Below are 14,555 nucleotides of genomic sequence, written 5' to 3' on the forward strand. Positions count from 1 at the left end.
TTGGAGGATTTTTCCATCGCTAATGCTCGAGTCCGGGTAAAAATATCACCTGTAGTGTCGCCTTTTGTACCCGCCATGACTTTTTCTTACTAAAGCTAAATGAGTTTGAACTTGGAGTGGAGGTAAGATTAGGAATTGGAAACTACTTGTGCGGAGCTCTTAGTTCATGCGGCCATCTCGTTCAAGGGTCGTGATCCCCCCGGTACAACCCTTTTAAAACAATTCCATATAAACAAATCAAAAAAAGAAACGTCCTCTCACTGTCAACTGCGTTTATTTTCAGTAAATGTAACATGAGTAAATATTTGTATGAACATAACAAGATTCAACAACTGAGACATAAACTGAACAAGTTCCACAGACATGTGACTAACAGAAATTGAATAATGTGTCCCTGAACAAAGAGGGGGGGGCAAAATCAAAAGTAACAGTCAGTATCGGGTGTAGCCACTAGCTGCATTAAGTACTGCAGTGCATCTCCTCCTCATGGACTGCACCAGATTTGCCTGTTCTTGCTGTGAGATGTTACCCCACTCGTCCACCAAGGCATCTGCAAGTTCCTGTACATTTCTGAAGGGAATGGCCCTAGCCCTCACCCTCCGATTCAACAGGTCCCAGACGTGCTCAATGGGATTGAGATCCAGGCTCTTCGCTGGCCATGGCAGAACACTGACATTCCTGTCTTGCAGGAAATCATGCACAGAACGAGCAGTATGGCTCGTGGCATTGTCATGCTGGAGGGTCATGTCAGGATGAGCCTGCAGGAAGGGTACCACATGAGGGAGGAGGATGTCTTCCCTGTAACGCACAGCATTGAGATTGCTTGCAATGACAACAAGCTCAGTCCGATGATGCTGTGATACATTGCCTCAGACAATGACGGACCCTCCACCTCCAAATCGATCCTGCTCCAGAGTACAGGCCTCGGTGTAACGCTCATTTCTTTGACGATAAACGCGAATCCAACCATCACCCCTGGTGAGACAAAACCGCAATTCGTCAATGAAGAGCACTTTCTGCCAGCCCTGTCTGGTCCAGGGAATAGTGGATTTGTGCCCATAGGCGACGTTGTTACCGGTGATGTCTGGTGAGGACCTGCCTTTACAACAGGCCTACAAGCCCTCAGTCCAGCCTCTCTCAGCCTATTGCGGACAATCTGAGCACTGATGGAGGGATTGTGCGTTCCTGGTGTAACTTGGGGCAGTTATTGTTGCCAACCTGTACCTGTCCCGCAGGTGTGATGTTCGAATATAACGATCCTGTGCAGGTGTTGTTACACGTGGTCTGCCACTGCGAGGATGATCAGCAGTCCGTCCTGTCTCCCTGTAGCGCTGTCTTAGGCATCTCACAGTGCGGACATTGCAATTTATTGCCCTGGCCACATCTGCAGCCCTCATGCCTCCTTGCAGCATGCCTAAGGCACATTTACGCAGATGAGCAGGGACCCTGGGCATCTTTCTTTTGGTGTTTTTCAGAGTCAGTATAAATGGCTCTTTTAGTGTCCTAAGTTTTCATAACTATGATCTTAATTGCCTACCGTCTGTAAGCTGTTAGTGTCTTAACGACTATTCCACTGGTTCATTAATTGTTAATGGGTCATTGAACAAGCATGGGAAACACTGTTAAAACCCTTTACAATGAAGATCTGTGACGTTATTTAGATTTTTACGAATTATCTTTGAAAGACAGGGCCCTGAAAAAGGGACGTTTCTTTTTTTGCTGAGTTTAGCTTAGTAGTACCCCCAGCCCCGGTTTAGACAGGATTTAGACTCTTAGGGGATTAAACCATTAGTTTCCATTTACAGAGAAAAGTAGGTTGGAGTCTCGGCGCTGTGTGGAAGAGTGCACTGCTACTTGTTTAAAGACTTCCTCCAGCGATTTTCAAACTTTTACTGTCGAAAAGCAATATCCCAAGTATGAATACAGTAAAGTACACAAACAAAAGGGTAAAACATTTTTTTAAGCAAAATAGTGTTTTTTAGACACAACTGCAAACCAGGAGTCAGGCAATCAGGGAGTTGGTCTGATGGGAATCCCGGATGTCATCACCCCCCCCACCCCTCCGCTTGCTTGAGGAACAATAGAGGAGCAATAGAGAAAAAAACAGGAAAGGCCCCTCCCCCCACTTGTGATGTCATGATTTACCTGGACTACCTATCGAGATTAGCCTTTTGTTACATATATCAGGTGTTAAATGAGGTGAAAAGGCAACTGGGGGGGCACATTAAGGGCTCAGTCAAACCATGTGATACATGGTAGTGAGAGTGATCTTTAAATCCACCATTTACCTTATTGAATTTGATCTGTCTTCCCTTCCTCGCTCTCTCTCCCCGACACATTCAGGGTGATGGATGAGGTGCAGAGAAACAAATTGAACCGCTGCCTCAAACTCCTCTACAGCCGCAAAACGGACTGCCAGATGGGATACATCAGACCAGGAAACTGACTACGTAGAGAACAAGTCACTTACTCTCACCCATCTCCCATCTCCTGCTAGGAAGGTAAGCCTGCATGCCCCAACGTGTCAAGGGAATATTCACCTAAAATCTTCAGGTGTCATCCCTATATACTGCTCATTGCATTTCAAAATGAGCAGGTAACGCATACATCGCAAGTAACACATATATATTCACAGGCTTGACACTACCATAGTAAAAAATACAAGATCATTCCTGCTACAAACATTTGAGTATTACGGTGTTTTTGCAACAGAGTTCAAGTGCTGTTTTACGGACCAAAAACATTGTACACCATAAGTCAAAGTCCTGTATAAACACATCATTAATTGTGTGGGTGCAGAGAGTAGGCCAAGGGAACATGTGTTAGACATTGGTGGGACCACCCGCAACTCATAGACCAATCAGCTGAAAGCTGCCGCTTTCAAAGCATGCTGGTTTATACAGTCTTTTTCCATCGCCGATAAGCGGAAACACCCCCTACCTTGTGTGGGTTGACAGGTTGAAGAGATGACCAGCATTCTGTGCTGAACCACGACATATTCCTGATGCACTAGCATCCTGTTTGACTCTCCCGCATTGTCAATGTTCTCTCAAAAGACAAACGGTTGCATCCTGTGTGTGTATTCACCGGTGCGTGTATTCAACAGCGATCACGCGGTCCGAACGCATTGGTTTACGCAAGATGCTGCAAAGGCAGCTGAGTCAGTGACAGTATTGATTGCGATTTTGTCTGAGGTGTCTATCTGAGAGGTCTAAGTGGGTCTGTCCACTCTTGATGGATGAGATGCAGAGAGGCACCATTTAGACTACACACTCTTAATGCTAACAGACCACATACCTCTATGGTGGTCTCCTACCGATCCCTACATCGTGGGATGGGAACACCGTGCTGGATGACAACCATAACACTGGCATTACTGGAATAAATACAGCACTGTGTATCTGGATCATGTCATAACACAACAACTTTAGTGCTCATTGCTCAGCCTCTAACGGCTACGGTTTTCCAAATATTGGCAAGAAATTCAGACAATTGCTTGGCTTCTAAGGGCTAGTACTTACCACATAACCAACTGCCAGCTCCTTCCATCCATGAAATCAAAATGGTATTTATTTGACTAGGCAAGTCAGTTAAGAACAAATTCTTATTTACAATGACAGCCTACTGGGGAACAGTGGGTGAACTTCCTTGTTCATGGGCAGAATGACAGATTTTTACCTCGTCAGCTCGGGGATTGGATCCAAGCAACCTTCCGGTTACTGGCCCAACGCTCTAACCACTAGGCGACCTGCCGCCCCTCATCAAATGCACCTCATCAAGTAACATGACTTCCATGAGATACATGATGAAGAAACTTTTGTTGAGAACAAAACCCATCTCTAAAAGCATGAGCCTCTACAACTAAACAACCAAATAAACCCTGGAATGATAACAGCGGCAATGGTTTTATAGGTTTCAAGTTAAACACGGTTTATTAAAGAATCACAAATTGTAAAAGCTCTGTCAAGTTCACATCACACAGATAGACTAAGGCAGGCCTGGAGTTTCAGATGGGTAATTGAGCCAAGACTGTGACATGGCATATGGGTCAACGGTGTCATGGAATGGCAGTTTCTCACTCAAATTATGCAGATAGAATGTCCATTTTTCAGAAATGGATGTGTCCCTCTCCCGGGTTTAATTGATAATGGCCTTCACCCAAGATCAACAGTACATCAAGATTCTGTGTGAAGGCTCCTATTGCACTTGCTAATCTGAGTGTATTATGGCTCTAGCAGAGAATCAATTATTCACTGTATTGACATCCTGGTAAGGAAACAGGAAGTAATGGATTGCCATCAATGATTTATATCCTCTCAGCAATAAGCAATATTAGCCTAGCCAGGAATAATGTAAATGGAAAATAAGGTAAAATACCATGTTTTTTTCCAGATACGGTGCACAACAAAAGTGGCTGGTATTGATAAGATCAAATGTGACACAGGTTAGCAACATGCAACATGCTGCTTGTCGAAGGTTGAAAAATGAAGGCAGTTGAATTTGACACATTCTTAGGTAACGGTGTGTTCTGAAGCTGTTAATCATCAGTTAGCAGGTTAGCCTACACTAGAAGGAGCGCCATGAAAGTAGCTGGGACGTACTGTACCGTTGCACCACAGCAGTCATGCTAGTAAACATGTGTGAATAAATAAAATATATTTAATATAAAGCTGTAAATAAATCTCCAATCAAGTGAATTACCTGTAATTATGCAGTATGTACTGTATATTATTTAGTATTGACACATTTTGTTCGGAGGGGACCAAGGACTAAGATCTGAGGGACACCCGTACGGACAACGGTCCGTTTACTATTTCCTTACCTTTCATGATCTTGCGATGGAAGTTGATGGCATCCACAGAGGCGGTGACTATGTTGGTCTTGCAGTGTCGGGCTGCCACGATTCCGGCCACCTCGTCCATCAGTTTCATTGTCACACCTGGGGAGACCAGACAGCATGTGACTCCTATGTTGTCATTAAATCAAATCTTTCCTCTAATATAATTTCCCCCACAGTATATCAATAAAAGTATTCTGTCTTTCATATACGGCATTGATCAGTTTCAGGGCCATAAGAACATGACCTACTTTGCAGTCTATTTTTCAGACTATTTAATCACTTTCCCCCCCTTTTAAAATGTATCGACAATTAGCTCATGCGGAGGAGGCACTAGGAATGTCAAAATGGAAGACTGGCATTGGGCCTAGTAAGAAAATGGAACAACTGCATTTGTTTCAGTCCATTCTAATCAAATGCATGATCTCTGATATCGATTTGGAGCCTCAAAATCAGTGGTCCGCATCTCTGTTGCATAGACAGAGAGAGCGAGAGAGAAAGTGAGAAAGAGAGAGAGCGATAGAGAAAGAGAGAGATGTACAGCAAAATAGAGAGTTAGGAGGGGTTGTACTGTACATCCATCGCTGATGATGATGCCAGATTGCTGTCGGCTGAGAGTGCACCGAGATAAGGGGAAGGGGGATGGATTTCCTGTGTGGAGACAGGATGTGATGTATGAGGGCTGGCAGACTGTCCAATCATGCCCTTCATGGCCACAGCCAGAGATTGATGCCGACCAGAGGTGTCAGCGCTGACAGGAAGATAGTAAACGCTGCAGAACTCTTGATACGTTCCCCCTCTGCCAGAGAGCTTAATGACAATAAATTGCCTATTCACACCTACTGATGCACAGACCTAGACACGCATACCCACGAACACACAGACACACACACACAGTTCTGATGAAGACCTAATTACAACGATCAGAACTTCAAGATTGTATCTTGCAATCAGAATGTATTACGTAGCCTGGCTCGACATGAGAAGTGAGACGGCACAGCTCATTTTCTCTGCGAAGTACCAGACATTTAGACGAGGCCAAATGTAGTCATTATGCTGGTAGCATCTTAAGTGCTGGGAAAGATGCAAAGCCACATTTGAGATTGCTTATGTAATAGAGTAACAGACATGAATGCCCGTCACTCTCAATGCTTCTCTTGCTGAGGAAACGTAAGCACGGGGTTCTAGGATAGTAGCCATAAGATAGAAACATGCACACATCCAGTGGATTTGAGCAGGTGCTGGAGATCAAAGAGAGCTAGCTATAAGTTCAGCAAAAATACCAAGATACGTTTTGGCTCACTATGATCTATGCTACAACTTTGAGGCGTGGGTATGTTAAAGCTGAGAGAACTCATTTTATGAGGTTGATACTTCTAACAGCCTGCCGACGTGCTGCAGTGTGCTTTAACTTGCCTGCATGAGGTTGCACGTTGCACAGACATACTGTAGATAGTCATGAATGGGGCTTAATGGTCGTTTTGGAATGGTAAAAAAAAGGTTTGAGCCTATAGGCAACACGGCTACCTCCAAACTGTATACTAGACCAGTGCTATGGCTCTGGAATAGGTTTGATGGCATACAGGTGTGAAAGTAACCCATTTTTTCAATTATATTCAACCTTTATTGAACCAGGAAGTCCCATTGAGGAAGGACATCTTTATCAAGGGAGACCTGACTAAGAAGGGGCCTCAATACATGCCGTAAAAACAGACAGTATGTGGGAGGCCATTTACAAGGGAGGCAATCGCATCCTTTACCTTCTCACCTCCCTCATCTTCACAATGGAAGACAGCAGGAAGCTGCCCTCTGGAAAAAAAAAGTCCCTGCCCAGCTTCCTTATTTCCCTTGTTTCTCCCATTTGATGTGGTTGTGCATCTAAAAAGGTGACAGCATCCAGCGTGCTCTCAGTGTGTGGACAGGGGAAGTTATTATCCATCGGTGTAGGCTCATTGTCAATGACCGTGTGTGTGATGAAGCATCATGAGACACTGCATTGTTTTTTTCCCCCCTCTCAGCCCCACGTGAAAATTGATGGGATCTCACCTCGGATTGAATTTCCCCTGAGTCTATGGAAATGCCACTAGCATATATTCAGGAGCTGTCGGAAGTCGTGTCTGTGCATGCAGCCGCCCTGCTGCTGCTGCTCACTGCTACCACTTCCTAGAGACCTTCTTGCGAGCCATTAATCAGAACTGAATGTAAACAGAACTGGATGTAAACCAGAACAAACTTAGTGTTTCTCTCTCAAAATACGCACTGTTTATTTTCCTACATGCATTGGTGCCTTTGGCTTTAGGCAATGAAGTCTCTCTCTGCCTTTATTCAACATTTATTAGAACGTTACAGTCCTGGAAATTACAGTGTTATCAAGGAATTCAAAATGGCGAAGTCAAATCTGTTGGAGTCGAGAGATGCTGCAAATGGGATTATACGCTGTATATGACAGTTTTATGTCATGGTGTTTGTTATTCCCTGGTATTTCTTCCTACGCCGAAATATATCTAATGTGCTAACACTATATTATGTTATCACTAATGCTAATGGCTAACACTATATTATGTTATCACTAATGCTAATGGCTAACACTATGTTATGTTATCACTAATGCTAATGGCTAACACTATATTATGTTATCACTAATGCTAATGGCTAACACTATGTTATGTTATCACTAATGCTAATGGCTAACACTATATTATGTTATCACTAATACTAATGGCTAACACTATGTTATGTTATCACTAATGCTAATGGCTAACACTAGCACCTCCCATCGTTTAGCTTGAAAAAGCCCTGCGCCCGGAGACACCTCATGAGTTTATACCTCCTCTCCAAACCAACTGACAGGAAATATCTTTCAAATGGAGAGAAAACCCATCTACAATGAAAAGGGAAAGGAAAGGGGGATACCTAGTCAGTTGCACAAGTGAATGCATACAACCGAAATATGTCTTCCGCATTTAACCCAACCCCTCTGAATCAGAGAGGTGCAGGGGCTGCCTTAATTCGATGTCCACGTCATCGGCGCCCGGGAAGCAGTTGTTGTTTTGGGGTTAACTGCCTTGCTCAAGGGAGGGAATGTATAAGAGGTCAGTGTCTCGACTGTATATTTCAAAATATGGCAACAGACGAGAAGGGGGACGGAGCTTGTTGAGATACGACTGGCCTCTCTTTGGATTGACCCCCGACTAGGGCTGTGGCGGTCACAAAATTTTGTCAGCTGGTGATTGTCAAGCAAATAACTGCCGGCCTCACGGCAATTGACACCGTTAATTAACATAAACACATTTAACATCTCCAGGCTTCCACACACAGCCTACAAGCCACTGATGTAGACCTTTGGAACATCTACATTTAAAAAAAGTCTAAATAATTCATATAGCCTGCACCCTCACAATAAATCCATTATTTATCTTAGACAGGTCTAAAGAAACATGATATGAAGAAAATGTAGTCTATTTCCGAAGAACAGAATAGCATACTCTGAGTTGAAACCCAGGCTTTAGGATAACAAAGGGAGATCTGGGCAGCGCCAAGGTGCTCGCTCGTCTCCCATCAGCCGTGCCCACATTCATGGCCTCCCCAGGATGCTTAGTTGTAAAAAAAAAACACAGCACTCCCCTACGGACGGAGGTAAATAAAATCTCTCTCTCACTCTTTCTCTCTCTCTGTGTTTCTCGTTCTCTCCGCAGCGAGTGCTATAATCAAATGGCTCAACCTGCTTCCTAATGAGGTGTTACCATAGAAACAGGTCCCGTTAATGTTTTCGCAAGTAGCTCCCGAGGTCCTGAAAAGCCACATATTTTATGTATATTTGTCTGCTGTTTTAGAGTTTGCAGCTGTTTCCTGCATAAACAACTTCCCACTGGGCACAGATAACAAGTGGGTGCTGTATTCTACAAATAGCAAGTGGGCGCTGTCATGGTTACCATAAAAATTGCTTCGGCTGATCAAGGGCTGGCAGGAAACAGTGTCACGATACTAGAAATGGCTTCAAAGTTTCAGTGGGATATGGAGAGCAAAAAGGAGGGACAAACAAGGCTGGATAGATGTGTTAACAGTGATTTGACCAACAAACATATACATATATATACTATTGGTTTATTGACGTTCTGAAAATTTAAGAGACACTTTTATAACAGACAGACTGACTAGCACTCAAGCAAGCCAAGGCTGGTGTTAGGTTGATTAACACTTACAGTAAATGACAGTGTGTGTGTGTGTGTGTGTGTGTGTGTGTGTGTGTGTGTGTGTGTGTGTGTGTGTGCACCCGTCATGTTGGTGATGCGGTAGGTCAATGTGTTTTGTTAGTTTCTGTATCAGCTTGAATTGAAGCAGAATTGAATTGAATTGATTGATAAGCACACACACCCACACAAATATATATACAACACACACACACACACACACACACCATGGCCCCGTTAGACGGCAGGCCTACATCTGATCGATGAATGCTCCAACATGCCAAACAATTCTGAAATTAAACGACAAAACCTTTGAATCACCCATGTTATTTCCATTCATCTGTCTATTGTTTAATCACTGTCATGATCTCAAAGCCTGTCGCAGTCAACAGCTGTTTCCATGGAAACATGTGGAAAGCTTCCTAACAACACAAGGAGAGAGCTAGTGAGAGAGAGAGAATGAGTGAGTGAGTGAGTGAGTGAGTGAGTGAGTGAGTGAGTGAGTGAGTGAGTGAGTGAGTGAGTGAGTGAGTGAGTGAGTGAGTGAGAGAGAGAGAGAGAGAGAGAGAGAGAGAGAGAGAGAGAGAGAGAGAGAGAGAATGAATGATGGTTGCCAGGGAGCGATATCCTCTTTCTTTCCTCACACCAGCTGAGTTAGCCCTCAAGGAACATTGGATTGGTCTGAACATGGGCTAGAGAGGAAATGTTCACCTTATTTACACCAGTCCATCTCTTTTAAACCTCTGAGGTTGGGAGTGAATGGATACACACTTTGGCGAAACAGAGAAAGGGAATTCAGCAGCACTCTAGTGTGGAGAGTCCAGGCTATGGACTGCAGATGGAAGTTGTTCTTAAGCACAGGATCAGCTTCCCCTACCCAATTCCTAACTTAATCCATTAGCTGATCTAAGATCAGCATCTAGGTCTAGGGGCAGTGTCCGCCTACCCAGAAAAACCTTTTGATGAGGCACTTGTCCTTGACCATGTAAACTGTGGCTGTGACATCCAGTTTGGCTGTGAGGGAGAGACACAGTCACGGCTCCCTGGGCTGGCCTAGTTTGAAGGACTTCTGAAGTCCAGACTCCACTCTGTCATGGATGGACCCCTTAGGCCCCCCTCTCACTGCCTGAGAGCCTTGTGCTCCCATCCATCTATTCACTTTCACTGAAATCAATGGTGATTCATCTGCCCTGGACTCATCTCCTGAGTCATTAGAAATCAGTCATTAAAGATGCTGCGCAATCAAAATATATATATATATATTTGTTTAGATAGTTAATTTAAATACTGTGTTTTAATGGTTTATTTGGTTCAGAAAGCAACACGACTCTTCAGACAAAAACACACACACACACACACACACACACACACACACACACACACACACACACACACACACACACACACACACACACACACACACACACACACACACACACACACACACACACACACACACACACACACACTGCATTCCAAGGCTTTCCCAGCACAGTACTAACTTTAAAACCCTGCATCAGGCAGCGGCTTCAACCACTGTACTATTCAACCCTGCAGACAAGCTTATTGGTATTCCCAACAACACTCCATAGGACCATCCCCGGGCCTGTCTAGCATGGAAATCCTGCCAGAGATACGATGAAAGAGAAAACCTTCATTATCTTGAAAAGAGGGAGGGAGGGAGGGAGAGAGCGAGAGGGGTAAAAGGGCCCATGAGGACTTTAGCTGTGTATGATGAGCGATCGATAACTGGCGGCCTGGGAACCTTGTTGCTCCTCATCTGTGATGTGCTCATTACCACAAGAATGGCCATCGGAGAGAAATACAGATCAGCGCACGGGAAAAGTTCTGTGTTTACCTTCTACAGATGGTGTTGAATATCGGATTTTACAGATACTGGGCAAAAAAAACAAAACTGCATTCACTTGCAGTCCTTTGAAGATTCAATCTCTTTAAGCAGCAGCAGATTTGAAAAGGTCTGACTGATCGTTAACGTGACACAGTGATAATGTGTCAGGTCAATGTTGTTGTTGTGCGACAATATTACATTTCCGTATTCACTTGCATTGATCGCTACAGAGGGAACGAAGAAATAAACAAAAAGGAGGAGAGAGAAAGAGAGACAAGGGAAGAAAGGAAAGGATAGATAACAGCAGAGAGAGAGAGAGAGAGAGAGAGTACAGAGACGTGGGGGGCAGAGAGAGGGGGAAGACACAGTTAAGAGGCTGATGTGAAATGTCTGACTTTTTAATTTGGACCCACTGAGGAATGTGTCCAATTAAGAGGCAAATGAGGAACAAGCGGCGGTGGCCATTTAGAATGCAGTTTGTGCCCTTTTCATGCTTCCCACCTCGCTCACATGGAGTCGCTCATTAAGGACGCTATGCAGAGAACGCTGCTGAGGATGCTAGCACTGTCGTGATTACATAAGACCTCCTGGCTGGATGCTGCTGCCTCTCTGTCTCTCCCTTCCTTACTCTCTATCCGGAATGTACAAACCATTTCAAACTCTGTTGAATGACACACACACACACGCACGAGAAGTGATCGAGCGGATTTACTCACCTCCGTGTACGAAGCCATGCAGCGTGCAGTCTGAAGGCCCCACCAGATGGATCAGACTGGACTGGCTAAAGCCGACCGTATAGGGCTCTGCAACGCACGCACGCACGCACGCACGCACGCACGCACGCACGCACGCACACACACACACACACACACACACACACACACACACACACACACACACACGCACACGCGCACACGCGCACACACGCGCACACACAGACAGAAAAAAACAGGGTTGAAATATAAGTATTGAGACAGTTAAATGGCCTCGGTATTACTAAAATAAATCAGGGAATAACCAGGAATACTTTGCCAAGCGTTCAAGGATGGAACAATTCCATCCATCCATCCCAATATCTCTGTGCTGACATGCATGCAGTCTTTAGTCTTTTAAAAATCCATACCGACGTACCTTTTGTTGTTCTGTCTGTGCAGCAGGTCAAACGAACCAGGAAAATCAAAATTAGATGGAGAAAGAAAAGCAACATGCTATTTTACCCACTATTTTACTGTCAGATCAGCTGTTCACCAGTAATACACACACTATCGAAATTATACCATACTTTGTACTACTTCAGTTTAAGCTGGCACTTCAACTGATCTTTACTTATTTACTAGGGTAAGAGTGATTTATGTGATAAAAATGTATACTTTCCGGCACCTACATCAAATACAACTGGTAACTACTTTGTGACGAGAAAGGCAGAAGCACCATGGCCAAACCGACTGAGCCATCACACTTTTACATTCATTTAGTTTACAACTAGGGGGAATTCAAACACGGTTCTCAAACACAGAAATTTTACATTTTTGTCATTGAGCAGATGCTCTTATCCAGAGCAACTTACAGGCGCAATTAGGGCTAAGTGCCTTGCTCAAGGACACATGCACAGATTTTCACCCAGTGGGCTTGGTGATTCAAACCAGCAACCTTTGCATGAGTCCCTTTTTACTAACCCAAAGCTTTTAACCCCAAGGCTAAACATACTTTCTTCTAATGGGTGATATCTACACTACTGCTCCGATTTAGACATAGGGTGTGTGCCCTCTATCTAATTCTATCTTTGCCATTATGGCAAACGTGCCCTCTATCCAACCCTTAGGGATTAGATCGTATGGAGGAGATAAATCCCATAAGTCCTAGAGGTCAGAGGTCAGCAATAGGGGTAAGCGGTGTTTACCCGGGGCAGACACAGGCATGAGCAGCTCTCCGTTCCTCTCCTTCGTCTCTAGTCTCTCCATCTTCTGAGCTTCGTAGCGCTTCTTCCCCTCCTCCTCCTGCCCCGGGCTGGCATACTAGAAGGGACACACGCACGGTAACCATCATGTGAGGGAAATGCTGAACTAACCATAGATCCGTGTCTAGGGTCAACTTCATCCTTCTCTGTGCATTGACCCACCTTGATGGGAGGCACCTCTGTGACATTGTCCACGTCTTTCAGAGAGAAGGGGACATACCAGAGCGCAGCCCGGTTGGTCATCTTCGTAGCCCCTGTGAAAGTGAACATGAGTTTACTATGACATAGCATTTCATGCCCTCCCAGTTCTTCAAACATCTGCAGCGACTGAAAGGTGCAATCGGCAATTTGACATGATCAAACACAATATCAACAATACGACTCAAATCTGCCAAGAAAGCCTATTGGCTCTTTTCAATTAGCGCCCTCCTTGTGGAAGGAAGCGTTAGTGATTTGTTTGTCAATGTTGATATCTGTAAGCAGGAAGTCGCCCCACTGTGTGTGAGGATGACATATTGCTGAGTCCACTTTTAAAAATAGCAAGGACATGCAGCTATATGATAGAAATAATGAGAGACTCCTTCAAATGATATGACATCTATGAATTCAGTGTTTGACTGCTAGTAAAGGCTAGCACTACAGCAACCTTTTTTGGTGGTGTAATTTTTACCCCCTTTTTCTCCCCAATTTCATGATTACAATTTTGTCTCATCCGTGCAACTCCCCAACGGGCTCAGGAGAGGTGAAGGTCGAGTCATGCGTCCTCCGAAGCATGACCCGCCAAGCCGTGCTTCTAAACACCGGCCAGCTGCACCAATGTGTCGAAGAAAACACAGTTCAGCTGACCACTGAAGTCAGCCTGCATGTGCCCGGCCCGCCACGAGGAGTCGCTAGAGCACGATGAGCCAAGTAAAGCCCCCTCCCCCGGCCAAACCCTCCCCTAACACAGATGACGCTGGGCCAATTGTGCACTGCCCAATGGGAGTTGTGACACAGCCTGGGATTGAAACCCAGGCTGTAGTGACGCCGCAGCACTGCGATGCAGTGCCTTAGAGCGCTGCGCCACTCGAGAGGCCCACTACAGCAACCTTTGTAAATTCTTTGGCTGAATGTCAGTTTCCTTCCCTTTCCTGGTATTTTTGCAGAGTAAACAATTGTGGCATTTGCTGAAAGTGAGACAACACTTGTATTCTTTCAAAACACGAACAGAGGAAATCTATGAGACTCTGCAAAAACCTTGTTTCATCCCAAGTATGACCAAACCCTATGTGACCTGCACAGCCAAGGTCCCCAAATCCCATTGGTTGAAATGAAGCCAGCGAGAAATGAATGAGAAAGTTAAGTCGATCTCTCAAGTGTCTCGACACAAAAATATTCAGGTATCAAATTGCACCGCTTCCCGTCGTCAGGCAGTGGCGTTGTCATGGCGATATCAGCTCCTTCTTGACGAGATATTTTCAGTTCTTCGCTGACTAACTGCGAACGTGTTTTTGTGTGTGTGTGTGTGTGTGTGGGGGGGGTGACTTTTTGTTGTACACAACGGATGCACAGAGGAAAGTGTAGGTGAGGTATGCAAAGATCAAGAAAACCCACTCTTCATATCACATTGCTCCTGGCCATGCAACCTAATTAACTCAGGTCGGTATTGAATCCGATCAGGGAACACATATGCAGAGTGCAACAGAAGAGCAGAATGTCTTTTGGGTTATTAACATCATTATT

The 14,555-nt window shown here is 44.7% G+C and overlaps 1 protein-coding gene across 6 annotated transcripts in view; it reads right to left on the reverse strand.

The window, feature by feature from the left end:
* The window catches only part of acot7 (acyl-CoA thioesterase 7), a 74,575-nt gene that overhangs the window by 26,788 nt on the left and 33,232 nt on the right, over positions 1 to 14,555 (reverse strand). For 5 of the 6 annotated variants that reach the window (XM_052482934.1, XM_052482935.1, XM_052482939.1 and 2 more), the window contains 5 exons: positions 12,996 to 13,087; positions 12,777 to 12,891; positions 12,008 to 12,022; positions 11,593 to 11,679; positions 4,823 to 4,939 (listed from right to left, as the gene is read on the reverse strand). In XM_052482934.1, the coding sequence (XP_052338894.1) occupies positions 4,823 to 4,939; positions 11,593 to 11,679; positions 12,008 to 12,022; positions 12,777 to 12,891; positions 12,996 to 13,087 (426 nt within the window). The remainder of the gene's footprint in view (positions 1 to 4,822; positions 4,940 to 11,592; positions 11,680 to 12,007; positions 12,023 to 12,776; positions 12,892 to 12,995; positions 13,088 to 14,555) is intronic. The other variant, XM_052482936.1, reaches the window with a different exon arrangement.

This window comes from Oncorhynchus keta, chromosome 28, assembly GCF_023373465.1.
Source record: "Oncorhynchus keta strain PuntledgeMale-10-30-2019 chromosome 28, Oket_V2, whole genome shotgun sequence".
NCBI lineage: Eukaryota > Metazoa > Chordata > Actinopteri > Salmoniformes > Salmonidae > Oncorhynchus > Oncorhynchus keta.